Source organism: Staurois parvus, unplaced genomic scaffold, assembly GCF_062004578.1.
Source record: "Staurois parvus isolate SC_StPar_1 unplaced genomic scaffold, SC_StPar_1.0 ptg001268l, whole genome shotgun sequence".
In the NCBI taxonomy this organism is placed as follows: domain Eukaryota; kingdom Metazoa; phylum Chordata; class Amphibia; order Anura; family Ranidae; genus Staurois; species Staurois parvus.
Genome location: NW_028319064.1, coordinates 32,245 through 48,504, shown reverse-complemented (window position 1 = coordinate 48,504; position 16,260 = coordinate 32,245). Strand labels below are relative to the sequence as shown.

The following is a 16,260-nucleotide window of genomic DNA, read 5'->3' as shown; positions in this document are numbered from 1 at the left end:
GGTAATATATAATGAGGAGCTCGGTGGGCGGTAATATATAATGAGGAGCTCGGTGGTCAGTAAGATGTAATGAGGAGCTCGGTGGTTAGTAATATATAATGAGGAGCTCGGTGGTCAGTAAGATGTAATGAGGAGCTCGGTGGTTAGTAATATATAATGAGGAGCTCGGTGGTTAGTAATATATAATGAGGAGCTCGGTGGTTAGTAATATATAATGAGGAGCTCGGTGGTTAGTAATATATAATGAGGAGCTCGGTGGTCAGTAAGATGTAATGAGGAGCTCGGTGGTTAGTAATATATAATGAGGAGCTCGGTGGTTAGTAATATATAATGAGGAGCTCGGTGTCGGTGAGATATGATGAGGAGCTCGGTGTCGGTAAGATGTGACGTAGAAGGTACGGGAGTAGAGATTATGATGAATTCGTAGGACACGCTCCTCGTATATCGGGTGGTGCGGATTGGTGACAGTATGTTCAGGTGATGCAATATTATGTGTTTTCTCTTTTTTTGACGCGTTGGGGGAGGGGTTTCACCAGTACAGTGATTGGTTGTTTACGCGTTGGGGGAGGGGTTTCACCAGTACAGTGATTGGTTGGTGACGCGTTGGGGGAGGGGTTACTCCAATCCCTTTCTACTGTCTGGTGTACAGAGCTGCGAGGTGACCGGTGACTGATCAGGGAGAACAGAGATCCCGGTGCGAGAAGGATGGCGATAATGATCGGTATGTAGTGGGGGGTCTGTACATAGGTCATGTCATAGTGATATATGGCGCTTCATTAATTTATCCGAGATTGTTATACCGCCCCCCACCTGTATATACCCCCCCACCTGTATATACCCCCCCACCTGTATATACCGCCCCCCACCTGTATATACCGCCCCCCACCTGTATATACCCCCCCACCTGTATATACCGCCCCCCACCTGTATATACCCCCCCACCTTGTATATACCCCCCCACCTTGTATATACCCCCCCACCTTGTATATACCGCCCCCCACCTGTATATACCCCCCCACCTGTATATACCGCCCCCACCTTGTATATACCGCCCCCCACCTGTATATACCGCCCCCCACCTGTATATACCGCCCCCCACCTTGTATATACCGCCCCCCCACCTTGTATATACCGCCCCCCACCTGTATATATACCACCCCCCACCTGTATATATACCCCCCCACCCTGTATATACCGCCCCCCACCTTGTATATACCTCCCCCTCCTTGTATATACTGCCCCCCACCTTGTATATACCGCCCCCCACCTTGTATATACCGCCCCCCACCTTGTATATTCCACCCCCCACCTTGTATATTCCGCCCCCCCCACCTGTATATACCGCCCCCCCACCTGTATATACCACCCCCCACCTTTACATACTGCCCCTCCGCCATACACTCTGCACCCCTCTCATGGCCGGATCTAAGAGGGTACTGGGGAGGACTATACGCGCCAAGGTTTTATTTGTGCCCCCCCCCAAGACAACTGTCCTTCAGCCTGAACACTCTCCCTGCCCACTGAACCATACTGCACAGAGAGCTGCTCTCTCCTGCTCTAAGGACAACCAGGGTCTGTGTGGACTACTGGACGTTGAATACCATCACCACTGCCGACGCCTACCCCATGCCCCGGATCGATGAATTGTTGGATAGGCTGGTGGCTGCCCGCTATATCACAATCAGGGATCTGAGTAGGGGGTACTGGCACATTCCTCTGGCACCTGAGGCTCGGGAAAAGTCTGCCTTCATCACCCCATTCGGCTTGTTCGAATTCACTGTTCTGCCATTTGGGATGAAGAATGCCCCAGATACCTTCCAGAGAGTCATGAATGATTTGCTGGAGGGGCTGGAACCCTTTGCAGTAGCCTACCTGGATGACATCGCCGTGTTCAGCCCCACCTGGGAAGAACATCTGGTGCATCTGTCACAGGTTCTGGACAAACTGACAGCCGCCAATCTGACCGTCAAACCGAGCAAATGTCAGATAGGCATGATGGATGTCCAACATGTCCACCAGGTAGGAGGAGGAACCCTGAGACAGGGAAGGTTGAGGCCATCATGGCCTGGCCTACCCCTCAAACCAAAAGCAGGATATGTCATGCCTAGGGACCGCCGGTTACTATAGCCTGGGCTGTGAGTGGTGCAGGGAAGGAGGAGCTCTGCTTAGTGCCCGGGCTGTGAGCAACTCAGGGAAGGAGGAGCTCTGCTTTGTTCTCTGCCAAACCTGATTCTGTTCTCTTACCTGCTAATCCCCTGTCCTCTGCCCTGCTGACCCCTGCCCTCTGCCCTGCTGACCCCTGCCCTCTGCCCTGCTGACCCCTATCCTCTGCCCTGCTGACCCCTATCCTCTGCCCTGCTGACCACCTGTACTGTCCTACTGACTCTTGTACACTGCCCTACATCTCATCCTCTGCCCATCTGCCCTGCTGCCTCCTATACATGGCTTTGATAACCACCTGTACACTGCCCTACAGACTGACCCCTATCCTCTGCCCTGCTGACCTCGCATCCTCTGCCCCCCTTACATTTTTTACTGCACCCCCACAGCAGACAGGCTAGATCCGGCCCTGATATAAACACACAAGGGGGGCTTCAGTATTGTATGAGCGAGAACCTTCTCAGAATGATGGAATGAGGAGGGGCTCGGGCGGGGCACACAGCTGTAGTCCCGCCCACACAGCATCATCAGGCTCACTGGCAGCTGAGTGCCCCCTGTAGGTGACAGTACATTGTTCTCTGTGGAAAAGAGGAGCGCTGTGTACTGACGGGGGAGAACTCTGCACTGAGGGGGTCCTTTTCTTGTTCTTTCCCTCCTTTCTTTTCCCTTTCTCTCCTTTCCTTTTTTTTCGTTTTTGCCTTTTTCCTTTTTTTTCGTTTTCGCCTTTTCCTTTTTTTTCGTTTTCGCCTTTTCCTTTTTTTTTCCTTTCTCCTTAGGATCAAGCACACATTATGGACTTTTAAGTTGTATTCAATGTATTCACTGTTGTTGCATAATCACACGGTTTGGATGTTTAAATTCATATATGAGGTTATAGAGATATATGTGCGGCACTATTTTAGGACAGAACTCTGTAAGGCCCTCAGGAGGAAGGTTGTGGATGCCGAGAAATATAGAAAATGCTTTAAAAAGATCTCCATATGATCTGAAACCAATCAGTCCACTGAAAGGACATCTACAAGTGGTGGTGTAGAGAACTAGGAGCGCAGAGAGAGCGAGCACACAGACCAATCACACGAATCCCAGAGCGCAGTTGTTTCATTGGGGAACTCGGAGTACAGGCCGTGGGAGAACTAGTCCGCTGAACAAACAGAAGTCACAGCAATGAAAGGTGGTCCTCGTAGTGATGATTCGGGGCAGCAAAGGGGTGGTAGTCCACAGGGCTGAGCAGAGTTGGCCCAGCAGGAACTAAAGTCCTTGTCACACACGCAGGGCAGTGTTTGGTACAGCCGGGGTTAAAGTCCTCAGTAGATGGACGGGGCACAGCAGGGGTTAAAGAGGGCACAGCAGGGGTTAAAGAGGGCACAGCAGGGGTTAAGTACTCACCAGGCATCAGTGGAGATCCTGGGGCAGAGAGATCTGGGGGGCCGGTAGCAGAAGCAGGACAGACCGAGATCTCCTGTAGTCTGAGGGTCCAGACAATGAAGGAAGGAAGGGGGGGGTCTGGCCGCAGCACAGGACCACACACAGCCTATCGGTGTATATTAAAAACAATGGCTAACTTGTCCAGCAGTGGCCTGCCGAGCACAATTCAGCCCAAGAGCTTACCATCTGATGCCGAGAGAAGTCTCAAAGAATCAGGAAATGTCATTGCAGGGTGTACAGGTAACTTACAGCAGTTGGGGGGTCACAGTGCATATATCTGTAATGAGAGGCAGCACAGTGGCCTAGTAGTTAGCACTTCTGCCTGGCATCACTCGGGTCATCGGTTCAAATCCCAACCATGACACCACCTACATGGAGTTTGCATGTTCTCCCTGTGCCTGCGTGGGTTTCCTTTGGTTACTCTTCTTGCAAGTGAAGGGATTTTGCATGGAGAAATGGTCAAAAATGTCAGTTGAAATTCAATATTGATGATTTAGTTGAAAAAAAACCTGAAAAGGTCATTTTGCGTCATTTTCTTTTTTCAAGTATATCGCCGTTATCTGTTGGCTCGTTCAAATGTGTTAAAGAAAAGTCACCTTTTCCCCCCATGACTGTATGAATATTTCCCCTCCTCCCTTGTTAGATGCCGGCACCCCGCCTCTCTGCCATTCCTCTCTGGTCACCATCTCCTATGTGTCCTTCCCTCTACTTGTCATCCTTCCATCCCCACATCACCTCTTCTGTCTTCCTAGCCTGGAGTTGGTCTGTCTTGGTTCTCCTCATTGCCTCTCTAGTCTCCAGGTATATTGGGGGATAAGTAGGCTGTACATATGGAGACCTATGAGTGCATCTGGAATAGTTCTGGAGGGTCTCCGAGCTCCTCTGGGACTTCCTAGGTGGCTGTTATAGACCTGAACTAACACGGGGACACAGAAATCACCAACTTCCAGGCCAGTTCCCAAACCTTTTGACTTGACTCATCTATTTTATATAGAAATACTAATTTCTGGTCTGTGTGACAACTGCTCTGGTCACGGGATCAGGTCTTCATTTACTGGAACTGTCTCTTGATTTCCCACCATGCATCTGTAATTATTTTTGCAGTTAAAATGTATGGACACTGTGAAGGTTCTGCTGACATTTCTGATCTGTGGTCTTTTCCCAGGTCTCCTGTGTATGCTGATCATCCCGGTGTCACCAGGAACGGTGTATGTACAGAGCGGATCCGACATCGCTGACTGTAATATGAAGTGTCCTGAGGATGATGTTACGGTGGAGCTGTACAGAGTATGCAGAGGGGAGGATAGGACACTGCTAGAAAATCACTGTTCTATAAACCACACCAAGTCACATGACCCCAGACTCCGACTGCACACAGGGAGCGGCTGCTGGAAGCTGACACATGCCAGGAAGGATGACTCCTGTATGTATAAGGTCTGGTCTTACTGTGATAAGAATTATCTAATGTCCTCTACAGAGATCCGTGTTCTGGGTAAGAGTCCATGTCCTGCATCACGCTTCTCCCCGCACTGCATTGTACTCTATGGGGGAAGAAGTGTGTCTATTATAGGAAATGAGTTCTTCATGTTTCCAGTATCCCCCACTGATATCTTCTCCTCTATCCTATTCAGTATGACATTGGAGGGTTGTGGACTATGGGGGTCAATTCACAAAGAGTTAAATAATGACTGAAAAAATGCGGTAAAATAACACGCGGTAAATCTTTTGCAAATATACAATTCACTAAGAATTTTGCAGTAAATCTTTTGTGCTGTAAAATATTGGTATTGCGGTTATCTCTGTATATTTTCATGCAGTAATTTATCGCATGGTAGCTGGTTGTTAAGGAGCAGCCTGAGAAGCCAACCACCGCGTCCTTAACAACGGATGACTCGTCAGCTGTCGGATTTCCCGCTGACATCTGAATGTAAACAAAACATTCCGGTAATTAACCGATTCCCATCCACCCTATAGAAGTAATACTGCTACAGGGCGGCACGGGTGCGCAAAATCGTGTGTGTGTGTATGTATGTATGTATGTATGTGTATATACAGTGGGGATCGAAAGTTTGGGCACCCCAGCTAAAAATTGGTATTAATGTGCATAAAGAAGCCAAGGAAAGATGGAAAAATCTCCAAAAGGCATCAAATTACAGATTAGACATTCTTATAATATGTCAACAAAAGTTAGATTTTATTTCCATCATTTACACTTTCAAAATAACAGAAAACAAAAAAATGGCGTCTGTAAAAGTTTGGGCCCCCTGCAGAGTTAATATCTTGTACTGCCCCCTTTGGCAAGTATCACAGCTTGTAAACGCTTTTTGTAGCCAGCCAAGAGTCTTTCAATTCTTGTTTGAGGTATCTTTGCCCATTCTTCCTTACAAAAGTCTTCCAGTTCTTTGAGATTTCTGGGCTGTCTGTCACGCACGGCTCTTTTAAGGTCTATCCATAGATTTTCAATGATGTTGAGGTCAGGAGATTGTGAAGGCCATGGCAAAACCTTCAGTTTATGCCTCTTGATGTAATCCCCCGTGGATTTCCAGGTTTGTTTAGGATCATTATCCATTTGTAGAAGCCATCCTCTCTTTAACTTCAGCTTTTTCACAGATGGCATCAAGTTACCATCCAAAATTTGCTGAAATTTTATTGAATCCATTTTTCCTTCTACTCGTGAGATGTTCCCTGTGCCACTGGCTGCAACACAACCCCAAAGCATGATTGATCCAACCCCATGCTTCACAGTTGGACAGAGGTTCTTTTCATTCAATTCTGTGCCCCTTCTTCTCCAAACGTACCTTTGCTCATTCCGGCCAAAAAGTTCAATTTTAACCTCATCGGTCCACAGAACTTGTTTCCAAAATGCATCAGGCTTGTCTATATGTTCATTTGCAAAGTTCAAATGATGATTTTTGTGGTGAGGACGTAGAAGAGGTTTTCTTCTGATGACTCTTCCATGAAGACCATATTTGTACAAGTATCTCTTTATAGTGGAATAGTGTACCACAACTCCAGTGTCTGCCAGATCTTTCTGGAGGGATCGTGCAGTCAAACGTGGGTTTTGAACTGTTTTTCTCACAATCCTGCGAGCTGTTCTGTCTGATATTTTTCTTGGTCTTCCAGATCTTGCTTTAACTTCCACTGTTCCTGATGACTGTTATTTCTTAATTACATTCCGAACAGAGGATATTGACATCTGAAAACGCTTTGCTATCTTCTTATAGCCTTCTCCGGCTTTGTGAGCGTCAACTATTTTCAGTTTCAGTTTTCTAGACAACTGCTTAGAAGAACCCATGGTGCTGATTGTTGGGGCAAGGTCAGATGAGTCTGGGCATTTAAAACCTTTGAGATTGACATCACCTGGTCTTCCCAGACGATGATTGAGAACAATCCATGACACTGGCAGGTCTCAGCTTGGCAAAGGGGGCAGTGCATGCTATAAATTCTGCAGGGTGCCCAAACTTTTGCAGACGCCATTTTTTTGTTTTCTGTTATTTTGAAAGTGTAAATGATGGAAATAAAATCTAACTTTTGTTGACATATTATAAGAATGTCTAATCTGTAATTTGATGCCTTTTGGAGATTTTTCCATCTTTCCTTGGCTTCTTTATGCACATTAATACACATTTTTAGCTGGGGTGCCCAAACTTTTGATCCCCACTGTATATTGTATGTGGTTATATGTAATTTTGCTTTTCTGGGTAGGGGGCGCTCTCCCTACCCATGCTGCTATTCGCGGCCTGATCTGTCAATCAGCAGGTCTTGGCTGGTGATTACGGCACCCCATTAATGTGGAGCCTTACCGACAGAGGGAGAGAACTGTAAGTAAACAATACAGATCTCTCCTCTGTCAGCTCCTGCACACTACTTTGTATTAATCTGTATAAAAGAGCCATATAAAGCAGTGTGCTTAAAGTGAAGCTTGTACACAGTTAACCCTTTGATCACCCCCACGTGTTAACCCTTTCCTGCCTAGTACGATGGCCACAACGGCAGGCAAGGTGTTCCCACTGTCAGTGCATCAAATGGCTGACGCGTTTCGGGGACGAATCCCTTTCCTCAGAGGTAATGACCAGCCTCTGATGCAGATGTGTAATGAATGGATAATGGGAGCCTTGCTGGTGATGCCTCATAAATGTATTTATAAATATACTTTCTGTTCTATTTGTAAATTGGACCTAATGCACTTTTTTTTTTTTTTTTTTTTTTTTTTTTTTGTGATATTTACAGACACATTGTGCATTAAATACCCCAGAATCGTTTGTTTGTTTTTTTGGTTTTTTTGGTGAATTGGACATTATCACATACATTTTATGCAAAGGAGTCACATGACCATGTTATCGCATGCAGTAATCTTTAGTGAATTGACCCCTTTGTTCCCATTCTGGGCCCCAAAGGGCAGCAGCGGACACATGGGTCAGTGTGAAGCATTTAATGTGCAATTTGGAGAGGTATGGAGTGTATACAGTATAGGAAAGAGGGGAAATAGTGGATATGGACGCGTCTTCTAGATTATCTCCATAATATATTGATTTGTTTCCATGGCAAAGTAGTATATTTATACTGTGATCAGCAAACAAACCCACCATACCCTCCACCCCCCCCCCCCATAAAAGTGACAACGTTGTCCAAATAGCCGCACAGTAACCATCCCGCACCTTCAGGTAGTCAGAAAAGGCCGTCGCACAATGCAAATGACATATCTGTCTGGAGTCCTATCAAACCTATAAATGTCCTCCAATGTATGCCAGAGACCTCTGAAGTGAGCATAGTACAGACAATACTTGTTGATCCTGCCAGAAATACCTGATCCTTATCACTTTATGTGAGCTGAAAGCATAAACCCCCTTATCCTCCTTCATGTAAACTACTAAGCCCATCACCCCCCTTGTAATAGTGAGTAACAAAGGCAGACATGCGTGAAGTCCAGCCTGGAAGCCAACCATGACTCTGTCCATAGACACAGTACAATGAGTAGGCGTTGTCACCCTAGAACAGGAAGTGCCTTTATTTGCAGGTAAAAATAAAATGGGAAAGAATGAAGACAGAATACTAATGCAGCTCCCACATGTAGGACTGCAATATATTACAATTTTGTGTTTGGGTTCTGATACACAGATACTGTTGGATGGGAGTAGTAAACTAATCCATTCATGTAACACTGGTGACTCTAGGTGTGGGAGGGGCTGCAGATCACATGACCAATGATCCGTGTGTATCATAAGAGCTAGCACTCTATTTCATGTATCTGGGCTCTGTGTTGGTGACCTCTGACTGATGGTGACTGTCCTCTTCCTAACCATTCCAGATCCGGTTCTCATCTCCAACATCACCAGTAATGGCAGCCGGCTGGGTGAGGACATGGCGGTGAGCGTCCAGTTCTCTGGAGAAGAGAGCGCTGTGACCTGGGAGGTGGACGGGGAGCCCCTCCCTGAAAGATACCGGCTGATAGATGACAATAGGACGCTGATTATCCCCAGTGTGCAGAGAGACGACACCGAGAGGAGATTCCGGGTCAGGATCACCAACCCGGTCAGTGAGGAGATCCGGGAATACCGGCCGATCAATGATACAATCAGAATGCTGGAAGCAGAAGGTATTGGTGACTATGGGGGGGTCATGTTATATTCCATGTATTGGGGTGTTATAGATCGGGGTCATCCTGTCTCCTCTTCTCTGGGGGGTCATAGTGGGAGGGTGACACAGGATAGTAACATTGTGTCATGTTGTCTCTTCTCTGCTCTCCTGATGGAGGATTATACAGGTGAGATGTCACATGACCACCAACAATACAAACTGATACATTGTATATTTATCATATGTGTATCTAAATCTTTTATAAGTTGTATCTACATTCCATTTACTTTCTCACAGATTTGAAGCCATATAGAGGAAGGATGGGACTTATTGCTGCTCTCATTGCTGCTCTCATTGCTGGTCTCATTGTTTCAGGAGCAGTGATTGTTTCTTCTATATGTCAGGTAAGTGATATTTCTTCCTCTCAGTAATACATTATTACATAGATGAGAGTAGTAAGTTGTCGATGCAGTAGGAGTAAATAACATACCCGGGCATCAGTGGGAGGTAAAATGCTCCTATGTCAGTGGTGAACCTTCTGTCTCTGATGGGTCTCTCCCTCCTCTGTCCATCTTTCTGTCTCTGCTGGGTCAGTCCCTCCTCTGTCCATCCTTCTGTCTCTGATGGGTCTGTCCCTCCACTGTCCATCCTTCTGTCTCTGGTGGGTCTGTCCCTCCACTGTCCATCCTTCTGTCTCTGGTGGGTCTGTCCCTCCACTGTCCATCCTTCTGTCTCTGGTGGGTCTGTCCCTCCTCTGTCCATCCTTCTGTCTCTGCTGGGTCTGTCCCTCCTCTGTCCATCCTTCTGTCTCTGCTGGGTCTGTCCCTCCACTGTCCATCCTTCTGTCTCTGCTGGGTCTGTCCCTCCACTGTCCATCCTTCTGTCTCTGCTGGGTCTGTCCCTCCACTGTCCATCCATCTGTCTCTGGTGGGTCTGTCCCTCCTCTGTCCATCCTTCTGTCTCTGCTGGGTCTGTCCCTCCTCTGTCCATCCTTCTGTCTCTAGTAGATCTGCTCTCCCTTCCTTTGTTCATCCTTCTATCTGTGCCTGGAGTTGGGGCATCTGGCACAGTCCTGCAGGGTATATGGGCACATATTGGGATTCCATTACATGTAGGGCGTTTCCATTGCAGAGGCCGGTCTACAGCAATCAGTGAACCGTAACAGGTTTCCTAAAATGTGATTTGTTCTTCAGCAAATATCCGGAATCGGGCCTCACCACAATGATTTGTTTTATCCAAAATGCTGTGTACATATATGCCAAATGGTTCACATTGTGCCATCATTCCTGTGCTGTGGAAGATCAACATGTTTTATATGGGACTTGTATGGGAAAGCCGTGTTAGTGTGAGCAGTGCTGGTTCTCATTATATTATTGTGGCTTCGATAAAACGGTCTGTATTGCGGTTCTATGATAAAGATCCGACAACATGTTATTCACAACACTTTCTCTCTATTATTTCTTCCTACATTGGTGCACTTTGGATGTGTTTTGGATCACTCAGCCCCTGTCACTGTCCATCTGGGGGGTCATCTACTATGTGGAGGGTCAGAAAACGTCCCATAGATTAATACATGGTGAAAGTCCCTATAGGGACAGTGAGTGTATGACTAAAGGCCGAATACTGTTTAGAAAGTAAAGTCATATAATGGAGTGCATGGAGGTGATCAGGGATGGGGAGGGCCATCAGAATGTCTTGGGGGGGATCCCGGCTTGGCTGCCCTTATCTGATGTAGTGAACACCCCAGTAGTCACATGACCAGGGACAGTCAGTAAAGAATGAGGTGTCACTGCTCTAAATCCTCTGTGATCTGTGAGGATATTCTGTATTATTATCTGACCTTTCATCCTTGGTTTTATATTCTCAGAGACCTCGCAGGAAGAGAGAGGAGCGCAATGTGACCTTGCAGACTGAACCTCCAAATGACATGGAGAGAGGGGCTGTGACCACTATGGAGAATGAACCTTTGCCTCCAGAATGGGGCTGGGCCCACTATACAGAATGGATATGCACCCATTGTAGGATATGGACCGGATCACAACCAAGCAAGTCCAAGTACTTGGCAGATCAGAAGAGAATGCAGAGCATGAAGGTTTGAGAGGATTGAAAGTCCTTTTTGCTTTTTGGGGTTTTTTTGCACCTAACACTTACAAATGGTTGCACATACATATCTGAAAACTGTTACAAGAGACAATTCTGCTCATGTACTCCCATGATCCAGCACCCCTGACAGGTAACATAGTCAGGTCAGTGACTTTCCTTTTCTCCATTGTAATTAAGCAGTACAGTGTGATCACCCCCTTCCCGTGGCTGGACAATGAAGAAGTTCATCCCATTGATGAGATCAAGAAGCTCCTGTGTGGGTGACAGTACTCTGAAATACAACAGAGCCCGCCATTCATATACTCGGCTAGATGCAGGAATTTGGATGTCACCACTATTCATAACCTGCAGCTTTCTGTGTCACTGCTCCTCCCCCACCCTGATCAGTGGTAATATATGAGCATGAACAGAGCACTTATTAAATGCTAGAATGGCAATGAGGTGTAGAATTTGTGTACACATATACAGTTGTGTTCAAAATAATAGCAGTGTGTTGAAAAAATTGAATAAAGCTGAAAATCCTTCTAATAGCTTTTATTTCCATCCACACAAATGCATTGGGAACACGACACATTCTATTCCAAATCACAACATGAAGAAAAATACATCAAATTTGTGTTGTTCCTCTAAAAATATTGAAGAAAAGTAAATATAAGACGGTTCAAACAAATTGCAGTGTTTGTATTCTTCTTTACAAACTCCAACATTCACTATATAACCTGAGAAATGTTTGAAGATTTTGCTTTCCTTTGAATGACTTCATGAATATTTGGTTGTAGTCGCACTGTTTCTGAGAACTGCTGTACATCTGTGTTGCATGGAGTCCCCCAACTTCTGGCCCCTGTGATCAGGTATTCCAGCCCAGGATGATTGGACCACATTCCACAGTTCTTCTCTATTTCTTGGTTTTGCCTCAGAAACGGCATTTTTGATGTCGCCCCACAAGTTTTCTATTGGATGAAGATCCGGGGATTGGGCTGGCCACTCCATAACGTCCATCTTGTTGGTCTGGAACCAAGATGTTGCACGTTTACTGGTGTGTTTGGGGTCGTTGTCTTGTTGGAACACCCATTTCAAGGGCATTTGCTCTTCAGCATAAGGCAGCATGACCTCTTCAAGTATTCTGATGTATTCAGACTGATCCATGATCCCTGGTATGCGATAAATAGGCCCAACACCGTAGTATGAGAAACATCCCCATATCATGATGCTTGCACCACCATGCTTCACTGTCTTCACAGTGTACTGTGGCTTGAATTCAGTGTTTGGGGGTCGTCTGACAAACTGTCTCCGCCCACTAGACCCAAAAAGAACAATCTTACTTCCATCAGTCCACAAAATGTTGTGCCATTTCTCTTTAGGCCAGTCAATGTGCTCTTTGGCAGATTGTAACCTCTTCAGCACGTCTTTCCCCCAACAGTGGGACTTTGCGGGGGCTTCTTGCAGATAGCTTGGCTTCACAACGGCGTCTTCTAATTGTAACAGTCCTCACAGGGAACGTCACACCTTCTTTCATCTTCCTGGAGCTGATTGTTGGCTGAGTCCGCGCCATTTTGGCTATTCTTCTATCCATTCCAATGGTAGTTTTTCGCTTTCTTCCACGTCTTTCAGGTTTTGGTTGCCATTTTAAAGCATTTGCCATCATTTTAGCTGATCAGCCGATCATTTTCTGCACTTCTTTATATGTTTTCCCCTCTCCAAACAACTTTTTAATCAAAGTACTCTGTTCTTCTGAACAATGTCTGGAACGACCCATTTTCCTCAGAATTTCAGAGAGAAATGCACTGTAACCAGCATGTACAACATTTGCTGCCTTCCTTCCTTAAATAAGGGCAATAATTGCCACCTGTTTTTCAAAGAATGAATGACCTCACTAATAGAACTCCACACTGCTATTATTTTGAACACGCCCCTTTCAATGAGTGATTCAATGACACAGAATCAGCAGCATGCATGTCATGACTGTCGGGTCTGTTGGATTTCTATTACTCTACTACACCTGCTAGGAAATTATTTGCCATGTAGAAATATCATTTCCACCAAAAACAGTGATTGATCCGGTTAGTGATGTCTGACTGCTAGTATTTTGAACATAACTGTATGTGATGATTATAAATGTCTTATCATCTCAGAGGAAGGCTGGAACTGAATCTCAGGAAGACTTAGAATATTATTTCACATGTATCAAAAAAGTGGAAATTGCAGTTCAATGTTTCTAAATGTAAAATAATTCACCTAGAGAGCAGAATCCTGTGAGAGAGAACAACATTGGGGTAATTTGTTGGCCAGCAGTACAGAGGAAAAGAACTTGGGGGGTACTTTTTTTTAGATGATTGAAAAATGAGCAAATCGTGTGACCAGGCAGTGGGGAAGGTGAATAGAATTCTAGGATTCATCACTAGAGGGGTCACCGCCAGGAGGAAGGAGGTCCTGATTCCTCTATATAGATCTTTATATCACTAGAGGGGTCACCAGCAGGAGGAAGGAGGTCCTGATTCCTCTATATAGATCCCATCACTAGAGGGGTCACCAGCAGGAGGAAGGAGGTCCTGATTCCTCTATATAGATCTTTATATCACTAGAGGGGTCACCGGCAGGAGGAAGGAGGTCCTGATTCCTCTATATAGATCTTTATATCACTAGAAATTTGAGTAGCTGAGATGTGACCTGTAGCAATATGTAATCGTAAATGTAGTTTCATTCCTTGTCATTAAAGAATTATTCAGTCATAGGTACTCAGACAGATGGTCACCCGTTTGCATATGAAAAGAGACAGAGCTTTCTCAGGCTGGAAGTGATGCCTGGGTGCTAATAAAATTTTGTAACCTCTATGTAATCAGACTCTGCCACCTTCCTGAAGTTTAAAAGAGGAACACAGACATTTCGGCTTCCTGACACCGGGGGGGCTCCGATTTGTCTGGGGAGTTCTAAAGTATATACATAGATCAAAGGAGTATGTTTTATCCCTCATGAAAGCTAAAATATTAGTTGCAGAGATGAAAATACTTCCTTCTGATTGGGCACTCTGTAGGCTACAGCTGCATGTAAAATCGTATTTGTGGCCTATGTAGAATGCCAGAAAATGCAGAAAATGGTTATGTGGCGCTGGATTGCGACAGCCGAACAGTGATTGGTACTGTCGCGATTGGACTGATGCACTGGTGTCGGAAATTCAACCCCTGACTTGGTGATTCAAGCCGTTCCTGGTTTAATCAACTGTGGGCATTCCAGTACCGAGTGTTCTGTGGGCGGGTACAGGAACACCCCCCCAGAGTCAATTGGCCAAAAACTAATGTCCCGCCTACGTCCATATTTCCATAAATTGAGGACCCTGGATATGGGACGGTGTAATTCGTATGGAGGTGGTTCGATCGACTAACTGATTATGGACTCTCTGACTTGCTCCAGTCGTGGGATAACTCTTGGTAAAAGTTTTTTATTTCTGTTTTTTATTCCCTTTTATTTTATAGTGAATAGTCAATGTGTGTCTTCTTGTATTTTTTGTATTTTCTGTAACTTTTTATACTTTGTACATATTTTATGCACTGCCCACTTCGGGAAATTAAATCTTAAAATTAATTAGTGACTTCTGGGTATTTAAGTTCGGGCTCATATCTCCGGAGAGATTACATTGTATCGTATTTTAGTGTCTTTATATGCTCGGTCAAGCTCATTGCCAATCTGTATGCAATTGCACTGCGTGTTGGCAGATTGTAAAGGTAACAGATCTGCCAGACAAAGATCTGTGTCTGTGGTGGCTGTCCCAGCAGACCGTACTGCGGATAAACTGTTGGGTGGTGGCAAGCCACCGTTTGTGGTGTGTCTGGTGTGGGGGTGTGTGGACAATGGAAGAGTGATTAACACCGGGGTTCTGGCTTGCAGGATAGCTGGAGGGATCCTAGAAGGGTGTGTGATTGCTAAGCTGCTCCTCAACTCTAATTAGTGCACCAGATTGTATATAAGATTCGGATCTGCCTGTGTGTGGTTGACCAGCTGGTTTGGAGTGGAGTCTCCCTCCGGTGGTGGCCAAGAGGTAGTGCGGGCTGTAAAAGTATATCGCAGCTCGTCTTATATACGGAGATATATACAAAGTTAGGTCCCCCTTATTCCCTCTTACCCCAAGTCACGGCCACATATGCGCGCCTCGGTTAGCTAGTCGCTGTGAGCGTGGCGTGTGAGGTGGACTGTGACAGCCCTCATTTAGAATACTGTGTCCAGTTCTGCAGATCTCACTTACAAAAAGATATTGGTAAGAACGAGACCAGAGATGGGGAACAAAAATGGTGAAAGGTCGGGGGGGGGGGGATAAAACATATCAAGAGTGACTTCAGGAACTTAACCTGTCCAGTCTGGAGGACAGAAGGGAAAGGGGAGACATGATTGAGACCTTTAAATACATCAAAGGGGTGAATAAGGTTCAGGAGGGCAGGATTACCAACACGAAACCAAAATGAAGAACACGAGGACAGGACCTCCAACTAACTGGAGGAACGTTCAGAACTAATCTCAGAAAGTTCTTATTTCACTGACAGAGTAGTGGATGCCGGGAATAAACGTCCAGCAGAGGTAGTGAGCCAGTCAGCAGTAACTAGCTTCAACCATGCGTGGGACAAGTACAGATCTATAATCAGACAAAAAAGAAACAAAATAAAAAGCCAAAACAAACGCCTTCACTTTTCTATGTTTCTATCCAGAATGTATTTTTGTATTTATAAATAAAGTAACATGTAATATATTTAGACATTTTCTTCAATGTATTTCATTAAAGTTTTCCAATACAAATTAAGAGACCGTTTTGTGTATTATTATCATAACCACTTCATCTCCGGAAGGTTTTACCCCCTTCATGACCAGACCATTTGTTTGCTATTCAGCACTGCGCTACTTTAACTGGTAAATTGCGCAGTCATGCAATGTTGTATGCAATTGATATAATTTTTTTTCGCACAAAACTTTCTTTTGGTGGTATTTGATCATCGCTGGGTTTTTAGTTTT

The 16,260-nt window shown here is 45.4% G+C and overlaps 1 protein-coding gene across 1 annotated transcript; it reads left to right on the top strand.

Annotated features, from left to right (window-relative positions):
* The first annotated feature begins 613 nt into the window (after positions 1-613).
* Positions 614-16,051, top strand: LOC149437696 (uncharacterized). Its single transcript, XM_089660719.1, has 5 exons — positions 614-721; positions 4,751-5,077; positions 8,894-9,181; positions 9,460-9,566; positions 11,030-16,051. Exons 1-5 carry the CDS (start codon positions 706-708, stop codon positions 11,258-11,260), a joined length of 969 nt encoding a protein of 322 aa, XP_089516845.1. The 5' UTR covers positions 614-705; the 3' UTR covers positions 11,261-16,051.
* The last annotated feature ends 209 nt before the right edge of the window (positions 16,052-16,260 follow it).

Bases quoted from the DNA above. Each gene is read 5' to 3' on its own strand.
- LOC149437696 (XM_089660719.1), top strand. The intron at 9,182-9,459 runs GTATTGGTGACT...ACTTTCTCACAG, and splicing joins CAGAATGCTGGAAGCAGAAG to ATTTGAAGCCATATAGAGGA. The intron at 9,567-11,029 runs GTAAGTGATATT...TTATATTCTCAG, and splicing joins TTGTTTCTTCTATATGTCAG to AGACCTCGCAGGAAGAGAGA.